The 16,288-nt window shown below is 39.7% G+C and overlaps 1 protein-coding gene across 1 annotated transcript; it reads right to left on the bottom strand.

Moving 5' to 3' along the window:
* Positions 1-655: 655 nt before the first annotated feature.
* On the bottom strand, positions 656-14,955 carry CENPJ (centromere protein J). The gene is made up of 16 exons (XM_058018431.1): positions 14,578-14,955; positions 13,339-13,462; positions 12,325-12,558; positions 11,523-11,670; positions 10,286-10,391; positions 8,385-10,008; positions 7,342-7,474; positions 6,343-6,508; positions 5,061-5,300; positions 4,339-4,438; positions 3,064-3,164; positions 2,310-2,408; positions 2,072-2,212; positions 1,880-1,964; positions 1,670-1,790; positions 656-848 (listed from the first exon to the last, which is right to left on the bottom strand). The coding sequence occupies exons 1-16, from the start codon at positions 14,953-14,955 to the stop codon at positions 656-658; spliced, it is 3,993 nt and encodes a 1,330-aa protein (XP_057874414.1).
* Positions 14,956-16,288: the final 1,333 nt, after the last annotated feature.

Here is a 16,288-nt window from a genome sequence, read left to right as displayed (position 1 = left end):
ACAAATTTTTCAGCATGCACAGGAACGGAGACTTAAAGCAGCCAGCCCAGCAGCAACCTTTTGATGATAGTTACTGCAGAATTTTGAAAGACAAGTCAGCTTAAAAATACCTGCTAGGTGGGAGAACTGGATGAGATGACTTTTGTTCATTTTCTGCTGTTTCTGAGTAGCTTGGAGAATGAACCTGTCCCCCAGTCTCACCTGTTAGCCCTGTGAGTATAGGAGGGCAGTTTGTAGAACAGACACTCCAGTCTGCTAATGCTGTTGTTGCCTCCTAACTCCAAGATGAAGAAAAGATGAAGGAATAGCCCAAGACTGCCATTCCTTTGGTCTTTCTAGTCAAGCAGTAAGTAAACTGATGTCCAAAATAAGGTATAGTCTGCAGTTGTTTGAGTGTTCGCTGCCAGCTGATGTAAAAACCACCTTTTTATTGCCATATGGCTGAATACTAAATCAATAAATGGTTTCTTAAACATAGAAATGGGAAAAAAGAATTAGCAAAAGTGCTGATGTAGTAGCACCCACTGAAAAATAAATTTATTTAGAGAAAATTATAAATAATAAATACACAACAAGCTTTAAGCTTTTTCACTTGTTTACAGAAATGTACATTATTTTTGCTGATGTGCTAACACTTCAGCAGTTTTGACATGGTCTACAACTTGGTGTCCATGATAATATTACCATCCTTGTCCTTTATTCTGACTCTCCCAGAGACATACTTGGTTTCCTGCTGTCCATTCATGTACACAGTCTTGACAGTCCCATCTGGATACTCCCGTCTCTTAAACTGTGATGTGTGCAGTTCCCGCTGGCCATTATTGAACTCTATCGTTTTGGTTCCATCTCTGCATTAAAGGGGAAAGAAAATCCCAAGGATTATGCACTGGTGTAAGAGTAGTCTCAGAACCAGCATTGGATATGTCAGCCTAAATGAAGGAAAACAGTATTTGTGGAAAAATCTGTTAAGTATCTCTGCTGGTTCATACTCAGAAACCTGTTTCTGCAAAACTGATATTAGTTCTTTATACTTGAGAACCTGCACTGTCGGTTATCTGCTGTCAGTCACACCTGCTTCCCACACCAGCCAGGTTCCTAGATATTTTTTCTAGAATTATGTACAAATAGAGAAGTGTCATCATCTTATTGCAGGGGTTCCATACTTGTCTCCTTATCTCTAACGTTTCATACCTTCTTGGTGTTTCTCATGGGCAGCTCTCAGAGCACTGACTCTTCCTTCACAAAGCAGCCAACTGACCCCAGTTCCCTTCTCAACCAGCCACCCCACTCTTATACTCATTGCTTACAGCTGTGGCCTGTTAAAGTCAGGCCTCCTCCTAATCTTTGATAATTGGCCCAGCTGCAACTCCTTGGGGGTAAGATTACTTTCTATACTATCTTTATTTTCTTATATTCTATCCCCCTACAGAGAAGTCTCTTAGGGTATGAGACAATACAATGTCTTTATGCCTTTTCCATGCTACAAACAAAAACAAACCCCAAAACTGGAGCAGTAACTATGTGTTCACAGCATAGTGCATTGACATGCAAAGCTGCAGGAGATGCAGAAACACACCTGTCACCATACAGTGCTCCTGTCACTGAGCCCCAGGTGCTCCAGCCCCTGCCCAGCCCAGGACCCCCAGAAGGAAAAGAAGGAAAAGCTCACCGCTGCACACGAACAACGGTGCCATCAGGAAAGATACTTTCTTCTTGGCCATCTGTAAACAGACTCTTAATTGTCTGATCAGGGAAGGTTATTTCCTTCTTGCCATCAGGATAATGCTTCTCTGAAATGTATTTTGAGAAAATATGCTTATTACATAAACACCTATATCTGGGCAATAATTCTGACACTTGGGTTGGATGATTTCTTTACCTATTTGTCCATTTGAAAACTGCAAGACCTCTAAGCCATCAGTGTATGTAGTGTGAGTAGTCTTAGCATCAGCATAATAATAAATCTGCAGACAACAATTGAGATTCAGTGTAACTAATGAGAAGTTTTAAATGAGGGAACACATGCAGATAACTAAGCATTTGTTGAAAAATGCAGATATAGGATACCTACCACTGTTTGATCAGGCATAATCTGTTTCACATCCCCATTGAAGAAGGTTATAGTTATGGTCTTCCCATCAGAACCCACTTTTTTCCATGTTCCATTTGGGAAAAATATAAGGTGACAGCCATTTTTCAAAACCTTCTCAACCTAATGAAAACACAAGTGAGGTCAGTATTGAGCCCTCACATTCATCTTTCCCAACAGCTGTCTTCCAGAATTTCCAAGTGCCAAGCTCTCATTTTACCTTTCCATCAGGATAAGCAGTTTCTCTCTGTATCTCTTCACTGCCTGTAAATGCAGGAACAGATGGTGGTGACACATAAGCTTCATTAGGAGAGGTGTCCTGAGATGACAAGCAAAAAAAAACAAGCTTTGTCTTTATATACTTTTCTCCTAGGCTGACAGGTATTTTTGGAAACAAGGAGCATCACAGAAGGAAGAGGAATATGGAGAGGCATAAACACAATCTGAGGTTTAAGCAACTCCAAATGTAATTCAGGTGGTACAGGAGATGGAGAGTGAGCCATCATTGGATATCTGTGGCCAGTTGTAGTCTGGACTAAAGTGGCATTCAGTGATGTGCTGTAACAAGGAGCTCAACTTCCTTAAGAAATCCACATCATGGCATGAAACAATCAAGTTCTCTAAAGCCTAAGTGTAAGCTACAGCAATTAATGTAAGAAAGAATTAAACTATTTAAAAGATCCTTGCACATGTTGCCCTACATGGAGTTTATAAACATCCAGCCTTCTTTAGCCCTCCAAAAATGTAAAAAATTCAAAAGAGCAGGAGATGATTACTTTGTATGTTTCCTGAGCCAAAGAATAATGCAACTACTAGACAAACACTCCTCATTGACTGGTACATAGCCATTTTCTGTTATGACAATAAAAGCTGAAGAACACAAAAAGATGAGTTAACAGCCTCATCATTAACTTTTCCAATTTAGGCTTTTTTTTTCCCCTGCTTTGAAAACCAAATCAACTCACAGGACTTACTACCATAATACTCTGAGAAGAATCTTCCAGTGCAGTCATTGCCTCAGAGGTGTTCCTCTCATTAGCAGGTCCTGATGCAGGTGTTCTAGGAAGTTTTCCTACTGAGATACATGTAATAGTTAAATTGGACAGAGAAATTAAAGTGTGGTTTAAGAGTTACAATTCTGTAGGAGGTCAAGCTGTACAGGACACCCACATTTCTTAAGTGCAGTAGAAACTGAAAGCAGGGTATTTATTAAAATGATAGGCACATGCCCAGGAAAGAATCAATCACTGACATTGTTTAATGTGTTAGCAAGAAGCTAGAATTGAAGAATCATTACAAGGGACATTTAATGCACTTGGTCTCCTGTTTCATCTCTGTAGATTTACAAAGGATTTGCCCCTCCTAGAAATTTAGACAAGATTATTACTGATGCCTTATAATGAACAAAGGAAAGTGAATATCAGCTTTCAACAGGAACTGCTCAGCATATTTTTTCCACGTCTCTCCTGTCAAATTACCAAAATAAAACTACCTTCAATTCTGGAACAACTTGTGTAACAGATAACATGATGGTTGGATGAGCTGTCAGAGGTGTCAAAAAAGTACCCTGCAGTTACTTTCCATATGTGATTATCCCTTAGGAAGGCAGACACTAACTAACTGTGAACAAGGAACACCTGCCACAGCATTGCCCATATGATTACAGATCTGCTGATGGAAGGTTCTGAAGACACAGCAGTTCTGATGTTATCAACACACTCAACTAGACATTAGAAGGAAATTCTTCACTGTCAGGGCAGTGAGGCACTGGAACAGGTAGCCCAGAGAAGCTGAGGTTGCTCCTTTCCTGGGACAGTCCAAGGCCAGGCTGGATGAGGCCCTGAGCACCTCTGGTCTAGTGGAAAGTGTCCCTGCCCATGGCAGGGGGTTGGAACTGGATGACCTTGGAGGTCCCTTCCAACCCAAACCATTCAGTGACTCCGATCTAACCAACACCTGCAGCTTGGAGAACACCAGTGATGAATGTCATTTTTAATTACAGAAAGCAGCTTCTGCAGTGCTCCAGACCATCATGTAAGACCAGAACCATTTTTCACTCCAAAGCTGGAGTGAAATCACAGCTTTCTCCAGAATCTCACCCTGTGAGGTATTTATCCATATGCTCCAGCCCATGACAGCTCCCACTCTTATCTCCTTTTGAGGTGGTAATGCACTCCAAAAAGCAAAACTTCACATTCATTTTATTTTTAAGACTTAACAGAATTCTCTGCATAGACAAACACTTTTACCTTTTGCTTGTGAATAACTGTTGCCATTTATCTTGCTGCACTTCTGTACTGGAAGAAGCGGAGATGCACTTCGACTTTTTAGGCCTCTGTTTGGTAGACACTAAAAGAAAGGAAAGTACTTGTGGTTTATGTGACATGTAATTGCAACTGTTCATACAGAGTGAATAAAATTTATAGACCATCTGACATTAAATTTACTGGAAGCTTTCTTCACAACCTATACAGTTTTGAGACTTGATCAGCAGAAGGGCTTGTGTGATGTAGCCCAAGCTGCACTTTGGGAACTCTTCCTCCATCAGCTCCCTTTGCTATCAACAACTCCAAAATGTTAATTTGATGCAAGCAGTCCAGAATAACAGTTCTAGTTTCAAAACTTAATGTAACTGCTTTAGACAATTGTGAGCTGCTTGGTTTGCCTGGTTGATCCTAAAGGAGCAGAGGTACACATCTCAGACTCCATCAATTACTCTTCTTTCATACTTGCATCATTTTTAATTTCCAAGAGGAGTTCCTCAACAAAAGGGATACTAAATATTGTGAGCATTGACATTTGCAGAGAATATGACATTAATAAAATTCTGTGTCTGTCACCACTAGTGTAGGCCCCACAGAAGTAAATTAAAGAAAACAGCTAAGCTGTAGCTATTGGAGTCCAAGTATATAACAGAAAACCCACCAGTACTCACACAAATATATTTAAAGCACTAAGATTGATAACTTACAGATTCTGCTCTATTTAGACTCATCCCAGGATTTTCTATTTTTTTCTTGCTTCTAGCAGCTTCTACTTTCTTCCAGGCTTCTAGACGAAACTTTTCCATAATTCTGATTTCCTCTTTTAGCTCAAAATTCTCATTTACTAAAGCTTCTATTTGATCTTTCAGGCGTCGATGGGTAGTCGACCATTTTGCCTCTTTTCGTTTTAGATCTTCCTGTAACTCTGCAATCTGCTGTTTTAAAGCCTTAGAAAAATGCATGTTTTCATTTTTAATATAATAAACTATATTTTAGTTTCTAATAGAAATACAAACACAAGGGAAAAAGGCATAAGTGGCAAAAAAGTCAAATCAGCTTAATAGTGCAGAGGTGAAAGGTAAGGAAGAGTTTTCTTTCCTGAAAGAGTGTAAACTACCAACTTTATAAGCTCTACTCCAATCACAGGATTTCTTTTTCTTGCTTTCTTGGCATTTTTTACACTTCCTAGATTGGCCAGTACAAAAACACTTGAGACAGAAACATAAAATCCTTAATACTACCCTTGGAGGGCCCTTCAAAAATCTTGGCACAGAAAACAGGAAGGACACAAACACACAAAAACACATGTAAATCTGCCTAGTTCAGCAAATGTCAATTCAGTTTTCTGAAGGGAAATTAGTAGGGAAGGAAGATGTTTAATATGTCTTGTTTGTGCATCTCATATACCATACATCCTGCCAATGAAGGAAGGAACAGATCTTGTTCCTTACATCACTGACACCTAAAGACCTATAAGTGATAATAAAATGTAACTTTGAAAATTGTAGAAGATTACTACATAGACTGTACAAGAGTTATAGACAGAATTAAACCCTCCTGGAGTTCTAGTTTGCAGTTTGATCAACTACCATGAATAAAAACTTACAATTTAATATTTTAACTTCAATAATTTTGTTTCGAAGTTGAAGATCATTCTATCAGTTACTAGCAGTTTTTATAATGGAAATGGGACAAAAAGATTTGCTCATGAGGAGTTTTTGCCTTAAAACCATCAAACAGCATTGTAAAGACTGTAGCTCCCTTCCTCAATTAGAATAATTTAGATCAGAAAAAAAAAAAACTTTAAGATCATGGAGTCCAACTGTTAATCCAGCACTGCCAAATTCACTTTACTAATCCACATCTGCTAGCAGTTCCCATCTGGAAATCACCTGTAATCTTTGAACTAAGTTAGAATTTAGTTCTTGACTGCCTTTAAGTGAGCTTACATGTTCCTCTGTGGACTAGAATAATAAGATATTTTTATACCTGAATTTCATCCCGTTCCTTTTTATCTGGAATTGCTCTAGCTTCTGTGGTGTATTTTTCAAAAACTTTGCGCTCCTTTTGCAGTTTTTTAATTTCCTTTTTCTTATACTCTTCTATTTCAGCCAGTTCTTGGGCTTTCTTCTGTTCAAAGTCTGAAACTTCTTTCCTATAATTATGAAACAAAGTTGTTGTTTTAGCCCAAATCTCCTTTATATCTAGATTTTAAGAAAGAAAGTGAAGACTCAGTGTCTTGTGATCACAGATTGGAGTTCAGCATCTATTACCCTCAGGAAGACTTACTTATAAACTGAATTAGTTATTTAAGGAGTAAGAATTGTCACACAGTGGATTTTTGAAGTCCAACAACATATATTTTTATATCTTCTAGTCACAAACATTACCCTGAATTTAGAAAAGCTTTGGCCAAAATCTTGCTACATTCTTCAAAATATTAGAACACCATCCCCCAAAAACACCAGAGAAAAGCATCTGCTAATAGGAGGTCAAAAATTAAACGTTAGCCAGAGACACAATGATATTCCCAAACAAAACAAAAGTGGCTGTGGTAGGAACAGATGTGCCCCATTTATGTCATCACAGGTAATTATTCTGTTCTATATGCCACTTAAAAATGCTCCTGTTCAAATTAAAAGATCCTCAGTGTGTGCACACAAATACCAAATCCAAAGCAAAAGCATTAAGACCAGTTCTGCAGGGCTAATTCAGGATTGTATTATCCTTTAGAACTAAAGTATACCTTCTCCAAAATACAGCCTTTAGGGACATCATTTTAACTGACCTGGGGTTCTTAACACTATTAAATTGTGTGTAATAATTACAGCTTAACATACACATAGAGCAACAACTTGTGTTTAGACCAATCTCTGCTGTAACTGAAGCACCTGAATTGTTTACCTGTGCTGCTGGTCACTGGACATTGGGAGAGTCTGCAACACACTGTGAAAGGGAATGCACCAAAATGTTCTGAGTAAAAGTTACCTGATATTTGCCAGAGCATGCTCTCTTTCTTCACGGAGTTTACTCAGAGTTGTGTTCTCAGCTCGGAATCTCTCAATTTCCTTCTCCAACTCAGCCAGTCTCTCTCTCAGTAGCTGGGATGGAACAGTGTTTCCTGTCAAAGCACAGCCATATGCACATTACCCAAATGGCATTCATAAGGCTGAAGTGAACATTATCACACACCAACTTAAAAATTGTTAAAAAAAAAAAAGAAGAAAAACCAAGTAAATACTATTTTTAGAGACATAGTAAATACCACTGAAAGACAGCAGTAATTTTGCAAAAAAATTTCTACTATCCAAATAACACAGAAGTTATGTTTGAAGACACTGCACTATTTACAAATATGGAGTAGATCCATTACTTTTGTAGTACTTTAAGTACTAAATGTATCTTTCATCTTGGTAGAACTAAAGCTATATTTGGAACTGGAATTTGAAGGGCTTCACATCCAACCAGAGAAATAAAATGAAGGTGTATGTAATGAGTGTATATGGGACATGTATAGGTACATACATACAGTATGATGGTACAGGGTATATTAAACAGGAAAGTTTATGGTTGTAAGTTTTTTCAAGTTTTAGTCACTACAAAGTCTGTTCACACCCATTACCCTACTGTGGTATAAATCCACAGTGGTGGAAAGGAAGGTACCACTTCATTTTCAGTTGCCCTTGCTATTTTCCTTCATTCAGAAACAGTGATCAAGTGGCTTCAGATCAAGTTACTTCAATGAGTTGAATCCTCCAGAGGGAAGGAGAAAAAAGAAACCCACCAATTAAATAAATTAATTTTTAAAAAGAAGTTGTCACCCATCAGAATCATTCTGCAAGCTGTGTAATTGTTAGATCTGGCATCAGACATGCAACCAGAGATGCAGGGGGAGAACAGGACCATTTCTCACAGCACAGATCAGTACTTAAACCCTCTGGTGTAACTTCAGTTTGGAGCTCAAGCACTAGCAGGGAACACTTGTACAACACGCCTTCCTCACCACCTCCTACCAGCTGCTGTTCCCTCACCTCCCAGCTCTGGCTCCACATTTGATTTGGTTTCATGCTCTGCATGGCAGCCTGCCTTCTGCTTCGGCTTCAGTGAAGGAAACAGTTTCATCATCAGGTTTGGTACTGGAGGTCCATTTGAATCACTGTCCACTGCAAACTCTTTGGACATTTCATCTCCTTTCTTGGAGGCCACTTTTCTCTTTATTGCTCTGTCTGGGACAGCTGTACCATTCTTATAGGAAAAGTCCATCTGCAAAGGTGTTCTAGTGTATTTTTCAGGTAAATCAATGCTAACATAATTTTCATCAAGATCACTCCATGTTCTTTCATCATCAAACTCAAATTTATTCCTACTTATAGACAACATGCTTCTGTGATCATCTGTAGCTTTCCTAATCTTTTGCTTTGACAGTGCACCACAATCTTTGTCTGACAACCCAAGCTCAGCATCTCCATTTTTGCTCTCTTTGCTGATGTCTTTAAGAGAACTTCCACAATCAAAAAATTCTGGATCACTTTCTCCGTGGTTCACGAGGGCTGTCTTAGCACCTTTGTTGTCATGCTTCAATGTGGCCCCAAATTCACTCTCAGAATCTGTAGCAGTATCACTGTTGCCCTCACTCTTATCTCCATTTACAATCCAGTGATTACTTTTTAAAGCAGGAGCTGCTTTCAGGGAAGAAGCAGAGAATATTACACCATCTGTTTTACTCAATGGATCCTTCATTCTAAAATCTGTTCCTGAATTTGAGGCTGTATGTGTAACAGGGCTATCATTTGTATTTTCCTGTGCCACACAGTCTGCCCTTTTATTTCTCTCATCTGTGAGTTCCACAGCCAGCACCTTGACTTGCTGCTGCTTTGCCTTGATAGGAGTAGAAGACATCCTACGGCCTTTTGAAGTTTGCTGGTCTCGTTCCAAGATCCTTTGCACAAATGAGGAATTACTTGAGAAAGAGATTTCATCTGCAGCTTGTTCTAGAAACAAAAATTCATCTAATTCTAGATTCTCTTTCTCTTTTTCTTTTTCCCAGTTCTCCAGTTTATTCTGAAATGAAAGTTCAAAAGACAGTTCTGAATCTTTTACAGGGTGACCTATGGGACATTTAGAATTCGAAAAGGCACTGGTCAGTTCTTGAGACAACTGAGACTTTTCAGCACCAGGTAATTTGTTTTTGATTTTGCCAGTGTTAGACTTAGCAAATTCTGCTCTGTTCTCTGTATTTTCTATTTTGTTTTTAATTTCTGATGGGTAAGAATCTCTCATCTGTCCATCATGATTTTTTCCTGATTGCATTCTTGTTTCTAATGGCATGATATTTTCTCCATTGTGATTCTTGAGTACCACTGTCTTCTGAATAGGACAATGTTTTACTTTACGGGGGTGGCTGTATTTTTTACACGGTGCAAAAGGATTTTCAGAAACCAGTTCTTTGCCAGGAAGCGCAGTTTTCTTCTGTATTTGTAATCTGTCCACTTTAATAACATTTCTATCATCTAAAGCCCTTTGTTGAAGTTTTGAAGTGTTTTCTCCAAGTTTTGTTATTTTAGACTTGGCATTAGTGAATCTTGTTAAACCTTCCCCTCTTTTCAGGAAGGGTCTCTTGATCACTGGTTTTTGAACTGCTGATCCATTTGTCTCCTGAAAACGAGTAGAGAAAAGCAAATGATAAAATGTTAAAAAGCTTCTTACACAGTTTGAAAATTTCTTCAAATAAATCCCAGACATCAGTAGAAATTTACATGGTACATTTTTACTGGATTTCTGAAGACTTAAGCAAGTAAAGTGTTTGGGGCTTATTATTTTTCAGAATGTGAATGCTGCATTCAATGTTAGCTTTCCCTGCAGACTTTTAAAGCACCTACACATCTCAGCACAATATATAAAGAAGAACGAAGGTTTTTAAATAATCAATAACCTGTAACTTCTGGGTTTCCTCCAGGCGCTGTTCCTCTAGTTGTATCTGTTCTTCCAAGAATTCTTCAAAAGTTTGCTTCTTCCCATGTATTGCAGCTTTAATAGGTCTAGAGTAAGTACAAAAACAACTCTTACAATTCTGTATAAAATAACTATGTTGAACACCACTGGTAGTCAAAGACCTGTGGTGTAATTGCATAAAAGATGGCAAATTCTGAGGTGCTTTAGGCATTAAGGTAATCTGAGAAATGCATTTTAACACTACATGTTTATCCAATCCCTGCAATAGTTAATATACATATCTAAAAGACACTGTATGCAGGTTTTGTTGCTTTTTCTTTCACTGCTTTTCTTAGTGATCCCTTCTTTTGGAAAAATCACCAAACTTCCACTCATAATTTAGTAACACTGCCAGTTCCTACAGTATCACCTTTCCACTCGGGAATGCTGCTGAGATAAAGTTCCCTGTCTCCCTCTCCTCCTTCACAGGAGTGCTGGGTCTGGCTGGCATGGAGTGAGCTTTTTTCATAGCTAACAGCACTGATAACATAATATTTTAGCTATTGCTGAACCCTGCTTGTACAGCATCAGGGCTTTCTTTGCTTTTTCACGCTGCTGCCCACCCCAGGAAGCAGACTGGGGGTGGGCAAGACCTACCCAGGGGAGACACAGCTACATTTCATAGAAGGACAAAATCACTGAGTGGTTGGGGTTGGAAAGGACTTTAAAGATCACCTTGTTCCAGCCTCCCAACCCTGCCACAGTGGGCAGGGACACCTTCCACTAGACCAGGTTGCTCAGAGCCCTGTCCAGCCTGCTCTTGGACATTTCAAACAATCATAACTCCCCATAACAAACTAAAAAGTCACAGCCCCGCCCTCCTCCCTCACATTACTACTTTCAGAACCTAACAGTGGACAGGAGGTTGTAATAAATCAAACTGGGAACAGCAATCATAACTGCTTATATACCCAGCTATACTGAAAGGTGCCTCTAAGCTGTCATTACCCCAGGCTGCACACACACCTCTTCATCCAACACACAACATTTCATCTTTCACAGCACAAGCAATTCCAAGCAAGAGCCTCTCTTACCACGGGTCTCCACAGTACCAGGAAAATCAAATCCTTTGTTAACAAATTGCACAAATTCAGAGCACCAGACTCTTTCCTTCCGGACTCAGAATTCAACCAAACTTGTGTAATTTGATAAAAAATGCATTATCATAGTTGAATTACCTTTCCTCTGCATTAGTCAACAACTGTTCACCTCCACAGGAATTTTCAGAGACATGTGCGCTTCCCACACCTAATATGTGATCAATGTGATTATCTTCACTCTCCATTAATAATTCCATCTTTTTTTCTGGACACCACAGGTCTTTTCCTGTGAAAGCAACAGAGTTGTTTGGTTTTTTTCATCCCAACAACAAATCAGTTTTCAGTACACATTTTAAACAGCACTCAGGTCAGGTGAAAACCGGAAGGGAGCTTCATTGCCATGTGATCTGAATTCCTATATAAAACAGTTCTAACATTTCCCCAAATTAATTCTTATTTGAATTTGCACTTTCTAATGGAACAAGCAATTATGCATTAAAAAATTTCCACAGACCTTAAATAATCCATCCTGATTGTTCATCTGCTTCGCTATTGTTAATGTATGGCTTAAAAACATAACTGAACAAATGTTGATGTCTGCTGTACTGGTGAGCTCTCTTATCAAGCTTCTTGTGTCCCACATATATATGCATAAATTGAGAAGAATTTGATTTTTGGCTCGTGCTGCTTTTAACCAAACTCAAACAGACAACAACAGGAACATTCTGAGGTCCGTAAGCCATCAGTAAACAAACCAACACACCATATAAACCAACTAAAATTATAAAACCTTCAAAATAAGTAGCAGAAAATTACTCCCAGTGATAAGGGGGAAAAAAGCACCACACAGCAAGTTATGTTTCTATAAATGACTAAGCAGTAATGCATTTGTCTTCCTTGTTTTTCAAACCATTTGGCCTTTTCAGAGGCACACACAGACCTTGCTTTTCACAGGCAGACAGTTCTGAAAGATTGTTCTTCAATGATGAGGTGCATTCTCTGTTGTTCAGCTTTTGTAAAGAATTGTTGTCTTGTGTATGGGAAGAAACAAGCAGAGCACGAGCTCTGTCTTCGAAGATATTCTGGTATCCAGACGATGGCAACTGAGGTGGAGGTGCTAAGCCTGTGGGGTGCCCAGGTCTCAGCTTTTGACTTTCAGCCATCACAGTAAAACCTGGCAAGGAGAAGGAACAAAATGGCTGTGTCATTCTATTTGTGTCACAAAATTACTGCTCCACAGGAGAAAAGAAATGGCACTGAAGGGCAGGATTGATCACCCAGCCTCCACCCTTATGTCACTGACCAAGAGTATGTGATTGGGAAATGTTGATTTTTCTCCTCCCAAAATAAACCCTAATTTAATCTTCTCAGGAAGGCAGAGTGAAAGAAAGACAATCATTTAAGTCAGGTTGGACTGACACTGGCAAGAGCAGAAAGTACCCCTTCTCAGCTCTAAAAGCTTTTCCCAGCCAAGAGCTGTCCCCTCTCCTTGCACCCAGCACAGGTTACAAGTCTCTGTTTTTAAACACAGATCAGCTCTCTATCCTGGTTCAGTTCATCACCTCAGTGAGATATGTGTGAGCACAAACAAGGAGGGACCACTTCATTTGGCTACACTGAAAGCTTAAAGCAACCAGAAGTACTGTGAGCAGCACCTAATGAGAAAGGAAAGTAATTGCTTTACACTTCCATACATGTACTTTGAAGCAAGAGCTCCCATCACAGCACATATTGATCAAGCCACAATTACAGCTGGCATTTTATAAAAATAGGACAATATTCCTTCTTCAGTAGCACTCAACTTTCAGGCACTGAAGCAATGCAGCATTTATCTTTGATTAATCAAGTAATCTTAAAATGAAGAACCCAGAAGACACTTTCAGATTTTAACTGGAAAATGATATTAGATTTTTCAGTTTATACAAAGCTCATCGTGTACATCAGTACAACTTACCAAGAGCTGCTGGCTGGCCAGATACCATGCTAAGTAGCTTCTGCTGCTCTTCCATTAACCTTTGAAGTTGTTCCATCTGTTGTTTCTTTAACTGTTCCTGTTTCTGCTGTTGCAATTCCTTCAGCTTTTCAAATAAATAAATAAATGTATTAGAGGCCAGGCTTATTTAGAATTTACCACAGAAATATTTTGTTATAGATTGTCAATAACTTTCTAAGGACACAATAATTTCTCTTAAGGTACCAATAAATCAGCTCATATTTATTTAGCCACTGATTGGTATTACTGACAATATTTAAAAAGTGGGTAATTATTCTCCTGTCATGTAAAATACAGGAGAAAACTTTTATAGCACCTGGTAATTCATGGAATTCTACTCTGGAAACACACACTCTCTCCCTCTCTCCACTCCAGTGAGCAGACACAGGGATTTATGCTGATGTAGCTGCTGGCAGAGTGGGCAAGGACTTCTTAGTCCTTAACTGCAGGATTCACTGCAGACACAGGGATTTATGCTGATGTAGCTGCTGGCAGAGTGGGCAAGGACTTCTTAGTCCTTAACTGCAGGATTCACTGAAGTTCTGCTGAAGACTTCCAGCCAACACAATCTGTATCCAGTATTCGGGAAGAGCTTTAGGGAACAAATAACTTACAGTGGATTGACTGACACACTGGCATTAGGATAAAAAAAAAGTAAGTAACAACATTACAATTCCAGGCATTTTTTTGTCCTGATGTCTTGGGTAGTTTATCACATCCAACACTAACAAATCCCCTCATCTACAAAGAGCCAGGTATGTCACACCTACTTTGAGAACTAACAAAAGATGTTGCTATAGATACAGGAACATTCAACTCCACTGTGTGGTGAATACCTGTGATGAAGCATTACCACTGTAATGACCAGCACCCCATTTCCACAGCCTCAAGGGAAGAAACTTCAACTAGAACTGTGTGCACCTTTCCAGGAAAAGTGATTTTTAAGAACAGTTTCATTTTAAACTGGAACTTGTGCCACCTGGAAACAACAGCAGTTACACTCCCAGGAAATGCACATCATGAGGAAGACACCAACTTTCATGTGAGCACAACTGGAAGTCAGGATTTGCTCTTTAAGCTTGCTGTGGCCTATACATTCGTTGCAAGGGGTTTGCTTACTTGCAGGCATAACAAATCGCACGCAGGAACAAAATAAATCTTACTGTAAGCATGTCAAAGAATTCTAGGTGTATTTATTACCTGTTCAAGCTTTTGTAGGAGTGTATCACTGTGACTGGATTTCTTCTGACCATCCACTTCACCGGGGACCAAGTCTGGTTTAGAGCTTTCCATGTTTCCAGGTGCTGCTGGAAAAGCTGTTCCAGTGGTGCACTGCTGAGGTGCCTGAGAGCTGGCAGACTCTTCACACAGGGAGTCATCACTTACAGAACAGCTGTCTGAAAGATGCAGCACTTCTTCAGGCAAAGCTGGGATGTTTTCAGCTCCAGGTAACAAATTTTCTTTCTTAAAGTTCAAACCAGTAAAACTAGGACCTAGTAAGACTCCAGCACGGGCACTACTGAGCATCCAATATGCACTGAAGTTTTGCTCACCACTCAGATTTTCAACAGTTGGCATCTTGCAAACTGTATTCCAACTTCTCTGCTGATCAGCATCAACACAACAATATCACAGTCTGTAGATTTAAGACAATATAACTTCCAAAGTTCCAGGCAGTTGGTATGGACAGTTATCTATCTGCTTCTAGCACCTAGAAATTAGGCATGTAAACAAAATCAGAAATTTACAATAACAGATTCCCAGTAAAAGAATACAACCAACTCTGTTATAACCAACCTAGTGCATTTATAAAAATTACTCATAGGCAATAGAAACAATTTGGATAATAAGTAACAAACACATTTGGTGCAGAAAATCAACAAAATCCAACTCTTAATTGTATGATTTGAGTGCAGCCACCACAACCTCAAATACCATAAAGCTGTACATAATATTTTCTTCAGTAGTACTGGGAGAGATTCAGAATGTTTTTTAAACACTTGCAACAAAAGAAGGGATTTGATGAGCTGAGAGATCTCCACCACATGACCTCCATATTAATGCAAAGTTTCACATATGTCCATCTAAACACAAACACTTTACTGCACATATTTCAATGCAACACTTATCATTTTCACATCTTCCTTAGTTTCTCAAGGAAACGCTGCAGCTATGCTGCCTGTTATCCTCCTTCTCCCAAAAAACTTCTTTAAAACCCATCCAGAGGAAATTTTAAATACAACAACAAATCCTACAAGTGCCATAAAACGTGAATAAATTCGTGTAGGCAGGAGGCCCAGAGTGATTTCTTCCCTTAGGATGAAAAAGACAAAACTGCTGCGGGTGACAGAGTGGCAGCAGGAGCCGGGCTGCTCAGCCGTGCTCCTCAATCCCAGGGCAAGCGATTCCCTGCCGTGCATGCGGCGTGTCAGGGGAACACAGAGAGAAGGGGCCAGGGCACCAAGGACACGCAGCCACAGCAGCCCAGGCTCAGGAGTCCTGCTAATCAGGAAATAACTTCTTAAAGCTTCCTCATTCCCAAGAGTTCAGCCCAAGCCAGCTCTCACTTCATTTTCCCGCAGTCAAAAGAAGAGTTTCAACAAGAGTTTGAAACCGCGACTGGGAGAAACAACACACAAATGTTTCATATAGAAAGGACTGCCGTGTGTTTCCCAGCGAGGTGCAGATTCCCGCAGTGGCAAACTGAAGTCTGCAAGGTTCACGGGCTGTTTTCCACGTTCCCTTTGGGAGACCCTCTGGAGGCCGCCTGCCAGTCTAAACCTCCCCATGAAATTTACGGCAGCAGCACCTTCATGCCAAGCGGAGCAGCCGGCAGGGATCAGGCTGATCCGTCCCGCGAAGGGCAGGAGGGACACAAGGATCCCGGGGAGATGAGCACAGCCCCGCTCCT

Source organism: Melospiza georgiana, chromosome 2 (assembly GCF_028018845.1).
Source record: "Melospiza georgiana isolate bMelGeo1 chromosome 2, bMelGeo1.pri, whole genome shotgun sequence".
Lineage (NCBI taxonomy): Eukaryota > Metazoa > Chordata > Aves > Passeriformes > Passerellidae > Melospiza > Melospiza georgiana.
This window is presented reverse-complemented; position numbering and strand designations above follow the sequence as displayed.

Bases quoted from the DNA above. Each gene is read 5' to 3' on its own strand.
- CENPJ (XM_058018431.1), bottom strand. From the start codon at position 14,955: ATGCCAACTGTTGAAAATCTGAGTGGTGAGCAAAACTTCAGTGCATAT. The intron at 4,439-5,060 runs GTAAGTTATCAA...CCTTTCTTTTAG, and splicing joins GTCTAAATAGAGCAGAATCT to TGTCTACCAAACAGAGGCCT. The intron at 3,165-4,338 runs GTAAAAGTGTTT...CATGTATCTCAG, and splicing joins CAGTTATTCACAAGCAAAAG to TAGGAAAACTTCCTAGAACA.